The sequence below is a fragment of the Dipodomys ordii genome, unplaced genomic scaffold (genome assembly GCF_000151885.1).
Source record: "Dipodomys ordii isolate 6190 unplaced genomic scaffold, Dord_2.0 Scaffold26, whole genome shotgun sequence".
NCBI classification, from domain to species: domain Eukaryota; kingdom Metazoa; phylum Chordata; class Mammalia; order Rodentia; family Heteromyidae; genus Dipodomys; species Dipodomys ordii.
Genome location: NW_012267242.1, coordinates 14,453,259 through 14,466,199, shown reverse-complemented (window position 1 = coordinate 14,466,199; position 12,941 = coordinate 14,453,259). Strand labels below are relative to the sequence as shown.

General features: G+C 53.0%; 2 protein-coding genes across 5 annotated transcripts in view; both read right to left on the bottom strand.

Moving 5' to 3' along the window:
- Atp8b2 (ATPase, aminophospholipid transporter, class I, type 8B, member 2) overlaps positions 1-7,039 on the bottom strand; it is a 31,503-nt gene extending 24,464 nt beyond the window's left edge. For 2 of the 4 annotated variants that reach the window (XM_013015280.1, XM_013015281.1), the window contains exons 1-7: positions 3,878-3,987; positions 1,699-1,757; positions 1,293-1,406; positions 1,010-1,108; positions 654-715; positions 481-553; positions 149-219 (exon numbers count right to left, since the gene is read on the bottom strand). In XM_013015280.1, the coding sequence (XP_012870734.1) occupies positions 149-219; positions 481-553; positions 654-715; positions 1,010-1,108; positions 1,293-1,406; positions 1,699-1,757; positions 3,878-3,965 (566 nt within the window). In that variant the 5' untranslated portion in view covers positions 3,966-3,987. Of the gene's footprint in view, positions 1-148; positions 220-480; positions 554-653; positions 716-1,009; positions 1,109-1,292; positions 1,407-1,698; positions 1,758-3,877; positions 3,988-4,757; positions 4,826-6,949 lie in introns of those variants that run through there. The other 2 variants (XM_013015283.1, XM_013015282.1) reach the window with 2 other exon arrangements.
- Positions 7,040-8,234: 1,195 nt separating this feature from the next.
- Positions 8,235-12,280, bottom strand: Aqp10 (aquaporin 10). The gene is made up of 6 exons (XM_013015030.1): positions 12,176-12,280; positions 10,535-10,661; positions 9,490-9,627; positions 9,268-9,386; positions 8,796-9,013; positions 8,235-8,412 (listed from the first exon to the last, which is right to left on the bottom strand). The coding sequence occupies exons 1-6, from the start codon at positions 12,278-12,280 to the stop codon at positions 8,235-8,237; spliced, it is 885 nt and encodes a 294-aa protein (XP_012870484.1).
- Between the last annotated feature and the right edge of the window lie 661 nt (positions 12,281-12,941).

Here is a 12,941-nt window from a genome sequence, read left to right as displayed (position 1 = left end):
CCTGCCAGTCTTCTAGATTCTATCTGGGGGCACCTGATCATCACTGCTTAACCCAGCAAATAATTTTGTGAACCCAAGGCCTTTCTTACCCTTAAATTTTCTAAAAAGAACTATTTACCTTCAGGAGGCAAAGAGGGCTGATACTTACCCATCGAGTTCTGCTGTTTCTATGTAACACAGCCCATGGGGCTCACTACTGGAAAGGAGGAGAAGATCCGCCTAGAGAGAAAATCTAATGAGAACTACAAATACCCAAACCTCCACCCTCACTGGGAGGTGACTATTCCTCTACTAAGCATAGTTTGTTTAGTTCCAAGTGCATGAAAAGTTGGTCTCAGGAAGTTAACAACATAAGACCTTCCATCCAAGAAAATCTCCTTTCAGGGGTGTTTAAGAAGCAACAGGAAGTCAGGAAGGACTCATTATTTCCTACCCCAAAAGAAAGAACCCAGCAGACTCAAGGGGTACCTTGACCCTTACCGCTACAAATTGGTTATTTTCTAGCTTGATGATATCACCAACACAGACATTCATCCACTGCTCTTGCTGGAGACTGTGGCAACAAGAAGACAGTAAAGAGGCTGATAGTAGCTATACACATTCCCAGGAGGCCTCCTTCCTCCCTAGAGCCCTTATCTCCCACTGGTACTCACATTCCATTGATCAGCACCTGAGACTGACGGTTATTCACCTGGTTATCACTCTTGTGGCGGAACTAAAAGAAGAGAATAAGAAAGGTAATACCTTCTCTTTCTCTAAGAGGAATGGACCATCAGTGGAATGCTGAGTTGCTGGGTCAGCCTTATATATCTATACTTGTATATTAGTTCAACCAATTCTTGCCTTGACTCCTCCTTCCCACCTCAGATACACATCTAGCTGGAGCAGCGAAGGAAGGTCAAGGGCACCATGGAATTATGCTCGATGAAGGTGGCCTATGAGCTGGGAGGTAGAGGTGGAAGAGAAGGAAAGGTGAATGGGGACAAGCAGAAGAATAAAAACAACTCACGTAGTCATCAGTGGCATCTTTAACAGCTGTAATGGTAAGGACAAGAACCAAAGGCACAATGGTGGTGAACCAGGACAGGGAAGAGATCTGTGGGATCAACTGAAATGAGAAAAGAGGAACACGCTTCAGGCTTCAGCTAATCTTCTTTTGCCCTGAAACCTTCCTCTTCACTGAAATGAGAAAAGAGGAACACGCTTCAGGCTTCAGCTAATCTTCTTTTGCCCTGAAACCTTCCTCTTCTTTGGCTTTATGAATCCCAAAAGGATCACTATAGATCACTCACCTGTAGAATGAGAAGGAACAGGAAGTAAGTGTTGGCAACTTCCTGAAACTGCTCAAAGAGGTTGACAGGCAGGAAGGTGAGAATGTTGTACTTCGAAGTCTTGATGCAGTTACTCTATGGCCACAGAAGAAAAATAATTAGAAAGTGACCAACCACCATTGTTCTACTTCCCAAACCTCTGCCCCAAAAGCCAGCAACTGTAAGTGTGAAATGGGGACAAAGGAAGAGAAAAAATCCACATATTTCATTTCCCCAGCAGAAGGCCTAGAAAGTCGGCTTAATAGCGGACAGAGTAGCTGAGTAGCCTTTGTCTCCTGACATGCCCTTCCCTCTCAGCTTCAGATGTTTCTATACTGTTCCCCTCTCCCATTCAGGAAGAGGAAACGAGTTCACTAGTGTCACTTACCGCATACTGGAATTTCTCATTATATTCTCGGTCATTAGCCCGTGCCCTCCTTTCTTCTTCTGTAACAGAAGGATGCTATAGTCAGGAGAAGAGAACAAACCAAGACCCACACCTTGTTAGGCCTACCCAACATCTGTAGGAGTTCCACTAAGGGCCCGTTTCTTTCCACAGAATACAGCTTCATGAAATTAGCGCCATGCCTGGGGAGTCATTAAATTCTTTCCCCTTCTCTCACTGACGGCCTAAGCAGTGGCTTTAAAGGGCTATAAACATTCTTCTTTTCTCTATTCTTTTTTTTTTTTTTTTGGTCAGTCGTGGGTCTTGAACTCTGGGCCTAGGCACTGTCCCTAAACTCTTCAGTTCAAGGCTAGTGCCCTACCACTTGAGCCATAGCGCCACTTTGTTTTTCTGGTGGGTTTTTTTTTTTTTTTTTGGTCAGTCATGGGGCCTGAACTCTGGGTCCAGACGCTGTCCCTCAGCAATTTAGCTCAAGGCTAGCACTCTACCACTTGAGCCACAGCGCCACTTCTGGCTTTTTCCGCTGATGTGGTGCTGAGGAATTGAACCCAGGGCCTCATGCATACAAAGCAAGCACTCTACCACTGAGCCACCATCCCAGCCCCTCTGGTGGTTAATAGGAGATAAGAGTCTTATAGACGTTCCTGCCTGGGCTGGCTTTGAACCAAGATCCTTAGATCTCAGTCTCCTGATGGTGTGAGCCATGGGCTTTCAGCTCTCTATTCTTTTTTTAACAAGACAGGAATTCACCATGTAGCCAGACAGGCCTCAAATTCTTGAGCCTCTTGCCTCAGCCTCTTGAGTGCTGGGATCACAAGCATATACTGCCAGTACAGGTTACACTCACAGACAAGGCTATATTCTTTTCCCCACCACTAACTGTGAGGTCTTCTACCAGGTGCTCAGTGACTTCTCCAATCACTCTTTAGCCATTATCAGTCACGGGAATCCCCAGACCCTTTGCTACTATTATCAATGCATCCACCATCATTAACAGGATAGTAGCTGAGGGCTGGGAAGGTGGCTCAGTGGTAGAGTGCTTGCCTTGCATGCATGCGGCCCTGGGTTCGATTCCTCAGCACCACATAAACAAAAAGAAAAAGCCGGAAGTGGCACTGTGGCTCAAGTGGTAGAGCGCTAGCCTTGAGCTGAAGAGCTAAGGGACAGCGCCCAGGCCCAGAGTTCAGGCCCCACGACCGGATCCCCCCCCCCCAAAAAAAAAAAAAACAGGATAGTAGCTGAAGGCACAATGCACCCTTTCCTCCTGAGAACCAATGCATGCCCCCTAATCTGGGCAGGAGTAGAATCAGTCACAAGACATGGGGTCACAGTGCCCTGGAGCTGCTCTGCGGCAGCATCCCAACCCCACGTGCAGTCCCCCTACAGGAGTCTCTGCTTGTCACATGTAGTCAGCAGCAGCTTCTGACTGGCCAGCAATGACATCACCTTATAGCAAAGCTTATCTTCAAGTAGGAGAAGGTGGGGGTGGGGTGGTGTCAGGGATATGGAACTTGCAGACTGATAGAGACATGGAGGAAGAGGGGAAGGAGATGCAACCGAAACACCTCTCTCTACTGTAATCTTTCTTGGATCCTATACACATTTCACTGAAACCATTCAGTTGTCACTAGGTTAGTAACACCTCTCTAGCCCTACTATCCAGAACCGCTGCAGCTACCGGACTGCAGACGCCAAGTTCAAGTTCCAGAACAAGGAGAGTTCCCATCCCATCGCATGCTTCTATGAAGTTACCATCCCATCTCCCAGGGGTCGATATGATCTTAGGCTTTAAAAGGAAGTAACTTGGTTAGGCAGTAAACCTAATGCCTTAAAACTGCCTGGAAGCCAACAGGCTGGGCTCCTAAAACCCTTGCCGAGCCTGAAGAGCAAACTGCAGCAACAAAACCCCAAGCTGGAGTCCCCAGACAGCTGAGCCACTTTACTCCTAATAGCTTCCCCCCAGAGGGGTCTCCTTCTGCTGAGACCTTGCACCATCACCACAGTGCATACAAAAACAGTGCAAAGGCAGGATCTTTGGGTCTGGAAAGAGGAAGGGAGAGGAGGTTGGGGGAGGCTGAGGACGAGAGAATGATGTGGGGACTGCGGGGGAAGGGGGCAGATTATGGGTTCGGGAGAGCTACCAGGCATTGACTCCTGTTACCTGTCCCCCAAGAGGGCTTCTTTCGGCTCCAAGACGGAGGTGCCCCGGCCCGGGCCCACTTCTCAGGCATCTCCTTGGGGACCGTCATGACCCCGGTTTAAGTTGGGGAAGGCGCAGTCTGTCCTTGGCCTCAGAGGTGCCAACAGGGTGGCCCCCCGGGGAAGTGCAAGGGCTGCGGCAGCTCAGAGGAGAGCCGCGGACAGCCGGTGCGCACACTGCCCGCAGCCCAGGCCATCCTCACAGCCGCCGGCGGCGAGCGAGCGGGGACCCCTTCGTCCCCAACTCGGGCTCCGCTGCGCCACCGCCGCCGCTCCGGAGGCCCCCCGCGGAGGCCAGCCTGCGCTGACTGGTCCAGGCTTCGGTGCCCACGCCCCGGGCTCCGCCTCCGCCAGCTCCCCCCACTGCAGGGGCAGCAGCCTGCCAGCGCCGCGTAGGCGAAAGCCAGCACGCAGGCCCCGCCTCTCCGCTCCCACCCCCGGCCAATGCGGGTGAACGGACGGCCTGAGACAACCACTCTCAACTCCCACCTCCACCTCCACCCCGCCCTACCTGCAGGAAACTAGGAGGTCCCAGCATGGGAAAGTGAGGGGAGAGCAGGGACTTCCCAAACCAGAGCTGAGAAATGCAGGCTGCCCCTGACAAGATTACAGGTGTTTCCCGGTGAGGGAGCTGGTGCTCAGCACCAGCTCAGAAGATAAACTAACTAAAGGATCAAAAGGACAAACTCAGTTTCCTAGCCAGCATGTGTTAGGGTTTTGATCTCCACACATACACCTCTTTCCCAGGCCCCTTTCACTTGTCCCTTTTCCCTTGGCTCCCAAAACCGTAATGACACCTGCTTTTGATAGTCTCGAGGATCCACAGTCCTGGACTTTCTTACCTGGGGGGCGCTTTTTTGCACACAGTGCCATCTCACCCAGCAAGGTCCCAGCAATCCCATGGGAGACCCTGCAGGAAGGTGACAGAAGCCAATGGTCAGGAAGCTGAGGAGAACCCTTCAATCCCTTCATCAGATCGCTGGTGAAGATTCTCTCCTCTGGCTCTGACCCCTGCTAACTCCCACACTCTCCTCTTCCTGGCCCAATGATGTTGGAAAAGGGTACCTTAGATAACATGAGAGGGAAGTTGAGAGTTCAAAAGAGGCCAAGGCCAGCAGAGAAAGAGTTCCTATGACAAGAGGGACACAGCTCTCAAGGTAACCATCCCAGAAACAAGCATTGCTCCATCGGCCTTCCTAGTAGCAAGGTGTGGTGTCCTTGTTACTCCAGACCAAGACGGCTGTCTGTACTAGAAAGCAAGAGTCCCCCCCCCAAGGGCAGGGCGGAGGGAATACAACTCAGGAAACACCTGGCAGTATCAGGAAATGGGGTGGGCAGGCTCCACCCATCTCAAACTGCTCCTAATTCCCCCTCCCACAACCCCTAAGAGCTTCCATTACCACCTCCTCCACACAGAAGCCCAACACATTAAATGGTATGGCCTTCACTTCCTGCACAGACAGTCCCCAACCCACTTCCTCTCAATCTGGGCAGCCGCCCTTCGTGAGCCAGGAGAGAGGGGTCTTCCTGACCCTATCTGGGAGTTACACCTTCTTTCCCAGCTTCAGCCTAGACAAGTCGATATGGCACTGGATACAGAATCAGAGACCATCCATCAAAGGGCCTCTGCTTCTTTCCACCTTCTTTCCCAATGTCGTATCTTTCTCAAAAAAAAAAAAAAAAATGGGGGGAGGGGGAGAATAAAAAGTCTGACCTAGGAAGAAGCAAGCCTCTATCCTGTTTCCCAGCCTGGCCTAAAAGAAACTGCCAGAGAGAGGGTCACCTCTTCTACCTTTGGGTGGAAAGGCTTTCCACCTCCTCCTTGGTTCCCCTCTCTCCAGCCTCTGTTAGCCCCAAGAGATACTAATTGCCTGTCTGCTCGAAGTCTGTAATTACAGAGACTGGGCCCACAACCCAGTCACCCATACCAATTCTCCCTTCACTAACAGTCTCCTTCCCTGACCTAAAGTCCTCAGAGTAATAGTCCTTTTCAACCCTGACCCTCCTCAGCTGTGGCAAGCAAGGGTGCCTGGCTCAGGATGGAAAAACCTCATGCACATTTTAGAGATGCCAAGCCCTCCTCCAGGGCCCCCAGCCAGGGTCTCCACCCAGTCTAGAGCGTGAGTCATGGGAGGGTGGGGTGTGGAGGGAGAGGTTAAAGAAGAAGATGCAGGGTGGGCAAACAGCAGATTCAGTAGCTAGACCCACCCTGGGGGGAGGGGTACCAAGAAACAGGGGCCAACCCAAAGATCTGGGTCTGTGTCTATGGAAGAGTTAATGGAGAGCAAGACCCAACCCTCTAGAGCCAGGCATCTGGACACAGAGCAGCAAAGTTGTTTTACCCCGTGAGACCCTGAGGAGAGGAAAACAGGCTTGGGGGTGGGGGGGCAAGCAACAGGGCCAAGGAGAGGAGCGGGCAGTTGGGACCAGGTCTCCTTCCTGGTCTCAAATAGCTTAGGGTTTTCTAAACAGGTCAGGCCCATCAGCCACGTCGCCCGGCCCCATCACCCCACCCCAGCCCCCGCCACAGAGCCACATCTGGGATAAAAATAGCCAGCCCTGGGAAGGAGGCAATGTTCCACGAAGAACAACGCCTCCAGCGCTAGGGCTGGCCCGGGCTCCTCTCCGGGGAGGCTGCCAGCTCAAGGAGAAAGAGCCCCCAGACCCTCGGGGCTCCGCGGCCGCCAACGCCACCCCACGCCACCTTTCGGCCTCCAAGACGGGACCCAGCCCGGACCCTGCCCGGCCCTGCGCTCCCTCCACGGGGCACCTGAAGTCGGGGGCTGGGGCTCCCCGTCACCTTCACAACTCTCGGGGTGTGGGGCCCCCCACGCTTGTGCCCGGCACTCCGCACCCCCGTCCCGCTCTCCACACACCCCAGCCGGCACCCCATCCGGCGGACAGTCACGGGGACTCCCCGGCCTCAGACACCGCCCCCCGTCCCGCTCCTCTCGGCCCGGGGTGCGGCCCCCTCTCCCGGTGCGCCCGGGCCCCGCGCCCGGTCCCCGCCTCGCCCCGCCGCGCCTCGCCTCACCTCACCTCAGCGCTCGGCGCTCGGCGCCCGCCGCGGCCGCCCCGTCCGGCCCATGCCGGGGGCTGGGGCGGGGGGCGCTGGGCTCGGCTCCCCGCGGGCTCCCGCCCCCCCCAGCTGCGGCCCCGCTCCCCCCGGGGGCCTCGGCCCGCTACTTTGTGTCAGTTTCGGCCACCGCGGGGCGGAAGTGACGGCGGAGGCGGCCGAGGGCGGGGGGCGGGAGGGGCTTTGGGGAGGGCGGCGGGGCGGGCGCGCCGCCATCTTTGTGCGGGGCAAGAGAGGGGAGGCATGTGGGCGGGGGTCTTAGCCCCACCCCCGAGCTTCCGCTCCGCCACACCAGCACGCGAGCGCCCGCGACGCGACAGAACGCAGAGGTTTGGGATGCTTTAATCTGGAAGAAAGGGAAGCGGGGGCCCTGGGCGCCGCGCCGGCCTCTCCGCACCGCGAGCATCTTCTCCAACAGCCCGGGCCTCCGCCCTCCGCCCTTGGTGCCGCAGCCTCCTCTTCTCTCCCCGCCTCATTTCAGGACCTTTCCCCCTCTCCGGACCCAGATTGGCTGTGGTGCCTCAGTTTCTCCGCCGGGTCCTCCCAGCCTGCGGGCACTGGCGGGGCGGCGCTCGGCAGCCTCCCTGGGAGGGGGCAGGTGGTGGGGGGGGTTGGAGGGCTTTTGGGTTATGGAGGCGATCTGAGAGGGCCGAAGCAGGAGGCGTTGGGGTCGTAGGAGCTGAGGCCAGGCCTTGGGGACCCAGCTTGAGAGGGCCCCAAGGCCGATCTCCCACCGCCGCCATTGGATGAATTGGCCAGTGTCTCCGTCCCTCAGATTCCCACGGCCTTAGCAGACCTTCGGCCGGCGTGCGCGCCCTCTGGCGGCTGCTCTGAGCACCTGCATTCCTAGAGGTCCGGCGGGTCTGGGTGGGAGTAATCCCATCCTGCCAGCAACTCCCTTTCTCCACCTGTGCCGGCAGTGCGGTTCCAGAGGAAGGAGTGAGTAAACAGAAAGCTTTCCCCTGGGTCTCGATTTCTAATTAAGGTAAAGTAAAGAAGGTCGGGGGCTGGGAAGGTGGCTCAGTGGTAGAGTGGTTCGATGCCTCAGCCCCACCTAAACAGAAAAAGCCAGAAGTGGCGCTATGGCCCAAGTAGAAAAGCGCTAGCCTTGAGCTGAAGAGCTTGAGGGACAGCTGAGTTCATGCCCACGACCGACCAAAAAAGAAAAAGGATGAAGAATGTGTTATTTGCAAGCTGGCAGGATCGTGGTTCTCTTGACATCCTGGAGTGAATCCTGTGAGAATCACAGCTTACTCTCCATCGTCTTAGCTGAGGCAGGAGTTTCCAAATCTGAGGTTTCCTGAACTGACTCTGAGTCCTCAGGATGGTGCAGAGCCACCATCAGCTGATACGTGGCTGTGCCCAGGGTGGCCCCCACTAGAGGAGCCACTACCGGCACCCACCACCAGCCATTACCAGCACTGTAAGGGAAGAACAAAAGGAGACATCAAAGGTTGACTGCTTTAGCTTTCCCTCTCCCCAGGGACTGGGGGACAGTAATAAGAGACCTCCTTTCAAATAGTCCCTGGAATGACCAACACCAGGATATTTTCACAACAATACATTGCACTTGGAGAGAAGGGAACCCCTTCTAAGAGGAAGAAATTGATGTGCCAAAACACAACCCTCAAACCTTACTATTTCAGTGAAAAGTGGGGAGGGGAACTAGGAAGGAAGGGTGAATGTGAGGCTTGGAGAACACTGTCCGAAGAGGCCAAGAGAACTGTCTAGAAGAGAGCTCTGGTGAACAGCCATTATCAAAGAGAGGGAGTGGAAGACCACACCAGAGAAAGCTGACTCCCACCTGAAGACCTCAGGGCCCCAGCCGGCCACATAGGTGAAGAGCCGTGGGCCCAGATCCCGGGCAGGGTTGAGTGGAAACCCACAGTTGACACCCATGGATAGTCCAATGGTCAGGATCAGCAGCCCCACCACCACAGGCTCCAGACCCGCGGGTACACCCTTGTTCCGTCTGTCCAGGATTGCTAAGAGCCCCACAATCAGCATCCCAGTGCCCAGAACCTTAGAGTAGACAGAAGTCAAAAAAGGGGACCCCATCAGCTGCCTGGTAGTAATCCATCTGCCCTCCCTCACCCAAATACTTCCCACCACCCCCCCTTACTATCTGGCCTTATCCAACACAGGCAGCAGGTTTGGGGAGGGGTGTCATGTAGAACCAATTCTGAATTGTCCCACCAAACCTCAACAGTAGGCTGGAGTGTACCAAGGGAAAAGGCAAAGGTTGGGACTTTCCCACATCTTTTTTTCAGACCTACCTGATCCAGGAAGCCATTATTCAAGGATAGGTAAGGTGCAGGGTAGGTGGCAAAGATGGAGGCTGTCTCCTTCGGTCCAGTCACAGTCAAGTCCCCACCTGTATAGTTCTGTAAGGCATCTTCAGGAGAGAATACCTGATATTTCCCATCTTTGCTCAAACAAACCATTCCCAGGCACCCCTGCCCGTACATAGGTGGCTCCAGCCCTAGGCCCTCTGTTACCATAGTAGAGAACATAAGTGGCTCCTGAGGCACAGAAAGCTGCCAGCAACTGCACAACACAGTAAATTGGGAACTTGGCCCAGGGGAAGCGTCCAACGAGGCACATGGCCAGGGAGAAGGCTGGATTCAGGTGGGCCCCTTGAAGCATCAAGGAAAGAAAACCAGCCAGCATCTACTAAATATCACTGCCCAGTACTGTTACCAATCAATAGCAATACAACATACAACCCTACAACACTTTAAACAGTAATATTGCTGGACACCTGTGAGTCTAGCTTCTCAGAAGGCTAAGATCTGGGCATCAAGGTTTGAAGCCAGCCTGGGGAAGAAAGTCTGTGAGACTTATCTCCAATTAACCAGCAAAAAGCCAGAAGTAGAACTGTGGCCCAAGTAATAGAGTGCCAGCCTTGAGAGAAAATGCTGAGGGACAGTGCCTGGGCCTTAAACTAGGCGGGGGGGGGGGGAGTATTACTTTCATATACTTAAGGAATTAAGACTCAATTAAGTGAGGGGCTGGGAAGGTGGCCCAAGTGGTAGAGTGCTAGCCTTGAGCTAAAGAGCTGAGGGACAGCACCCAGGCCCAGAGTTCAGGCCCCACAAGCCACAAAAAGAAACAAAAAAATGACTTGGCAAAGTCCTACAGTGAAGTGAAGATTTGAACCTGGAGCAAGCTGCATCTCAAGGTTCTGGTCAGGCCTACCAATGCAGTGTGTATCTAAGGGACAAACAGGAGATTCTGAACAGAGTCCAGTGAACTCTAGAGGCTTCAAGGTGTAAGGCACAAAAAGATAATCGCCTAGCCTTAACACCCTGGTATGAGATTTCTGCCCAGGTGAGCTAAGGTTTATTGTAAAGAAAGGAATACAGTGATGATACTGGACAGAGAAGGAGTGGGTGAGGCCAAAGGCCTATCTCAGTCCAGGTCACTGGTCAAGCTCAGGGAGATAATGTCCATGAGTCACCAAAGGGTCTAACTTCATTATCACCAGATACATACTCTCACGTACATCTCACATTTTCAGTGACCAGACCCTGCCCTCCTTACCTGAGACATTGCCAGCCACGTAGATGGCTATTGTGACAGACAGGGAGCCACACAGAAACATAGTGAAGAAGTTGCCTTTGGTTTCTCCACTGGTGACAGCCTGAGCTACAGCACCCTGAGTGAGGAGCTTGTGGAAAGAGGGGAGATGAAGAATTAAAAGCCCAGGAGGCGAACAGTGGGAGAGAAAAGTTTCAGGAAAGAGGAGAAATGAAGAAACTTGAAAGACTAGCAAGGAAAGAAAAATGGGGAAGCTGGGCGCTGGTGGCTCACACCTGTAATACTGGCTACTCAGGAGACTGAGTTCAGCGGATCCCAGTCCAAAGCCAGCCCAAGAAGGAAAGTCTGTGACACTCGTTTTGTTTTGTTTTGTTTTTGGCAGTCACAGGGCTTGAACTCTGGGCCTAGGCACTGTCCCTAAGCTCTTCAGCTCAAGGTTAGCTGAGCCACTTCAGTTTTCTGGTGGTTAATTGGACATAAGGGTCTCCCAGCTGGGCGCTGGTGGCTCATGCCTATAATCCTAATTGAGGGTCTCCATTCAAAGCCAGCCCAGGCAGGAAAATCCCAGAGATTCTTATCTCCAATAAACCACCAGAAAACTGGAAATGGCTCTGTGGCTCAAGTGGTAGAGCCCTAGCCTTGAGCTGAAGAGCTGAGGGACAGCACCCAGGCCCAGAGTTCAAACCCCACAACCGACCAAAAAAAAAAAAGAGGACCGGGAATTTGGCTTAGTGAGAGAGTGCTTGCCTAGCATGCATGAAGCCCTGGGTTCAATTCCTCAGTACCACCTAAACAGAAAAATCTGGAAGTGGTGCTGTGGCTCCAGTGGTAGAGTGCTAGCTCTATGCAAAAGAAGCACAGGGACAGTGCCCAGGCCCTGAGTTCAAGCCCTAGAACTGGCAAAAATAATAATAATGCAAGAAGTGCAGGAGAGCCAGGCACTGGCAGCTGGATTGCACCTGTAATCCTAGCTATTCAGGAGGCTGAGATCTGAGGATCACAGTTCAAAGCCAGCTGGGGCAGAAAAGTCCATGAGACTATCTCCAATAATCCACCAGAAAACCGGAAGTGACGCCGTGGCTTAAGTGGTAAAGCACTTGCCCTGTGCTGAAGAGCTGAAAGACAGTGCCCAGGCCCAAAGTTCAAGCCCTACAACTGACCCAAAAAAAAAAAGTGGAGGAGGAAGGAAGAAAGGGAAGAAAAGTGAGAGCTAAGGAAAAGCAGGAGGAATCCAAAAGAAGAAGCAGAAGAGGAAAGTGGGGCTGAGCCCAAGTGGTAGAACCTTAGCCTTAAGCAAAGGAAGCTCATGGATAGCACCCAAGCCCTGAGTTCAAGCCCAGGACTGGCAAAAATAAAGAAAAAAAAAAGGAATGGGAAAGTGTCTTAGTGGTAGAGTGCTTGCCTAGATTGCATAAAGCCCTGGGTTCAGTACCACATAAACAGAAAAAGCCAGAAGTGGTGCTGTGGCTAAAGTTTTTCTTGAGCAAAAGAAGCTCTGGGTTCAAGCCCCAGGACTGGCAAAAAAATAAATAAATAAAAGACGAGGGAAAAGAGAAGAAGCTGAGTTGAACGGAAGGTCGAGGAGGAAGAAAGGATGGTAGGAAGCCCATCTCCCTTTATCCTCCCATCAATTCCCAGGCTTACCAATAGTACAAATACACCCAGGAACTCTGCCAGGCACTGGCGGACCAAGAGGTTGTGGATCCGAAGATGTTCCTTGATTTGAACTAGGGGCTGTGCACCTGCCATGGTAAGGACACCCTATCGCCACCGTTTACTGCTCCTTCTGTTTGCACTAGCAGCAGCTACCACACAGCTGCTATCTTCCAGAGGAGAAGATAAGGAGGAGACTTTAAAACCAATTAGTGCAACTCCAGATCAGCAGCTACTATCTGCATGTGTGGAGGCTAGACAGTGTAGCTGTCAGTGCTAGTGGAAGCCAGAACGTAGGAAGTTTACCCAGGCCCTGTCTCTTCTGTCCTTCATGTGCTTCTCCACAGGTCTAGCCTCCCTCTATACTGAGGTTTTGGGGGCAGGGTAAGTACCCTCCTTCATGTCTGCTAGTTCCCCTGGTCCTCAGACAGCTGTGCTACTGTGAATCCCACTCTCTGGAATGAAGATACTGAGCCTTAGAAATTCCTCTAAGAGGGCTGGGAATGTGGCTTAGTGGTAGAGTACTTGCCTAGCATGCATGAAGCCCTGGGTTTTTGATTCCTTAGTACCATATAAACAAAATGCTGGAAGTGGTACTGTAGCTCAAGAGGTAGCGTGCTGACCTTGAGCAAAAGAAGCTCAGGGATAGTGCCCAGGTCTTGAGTTCAAGCCCAGGGCTGGCAAAAAAAAAAAAAAAATCACGAAAAGAAAAGAAAGAAAGAGAAATTCCCCTAAGATAACACCATTAGTGGCTGAC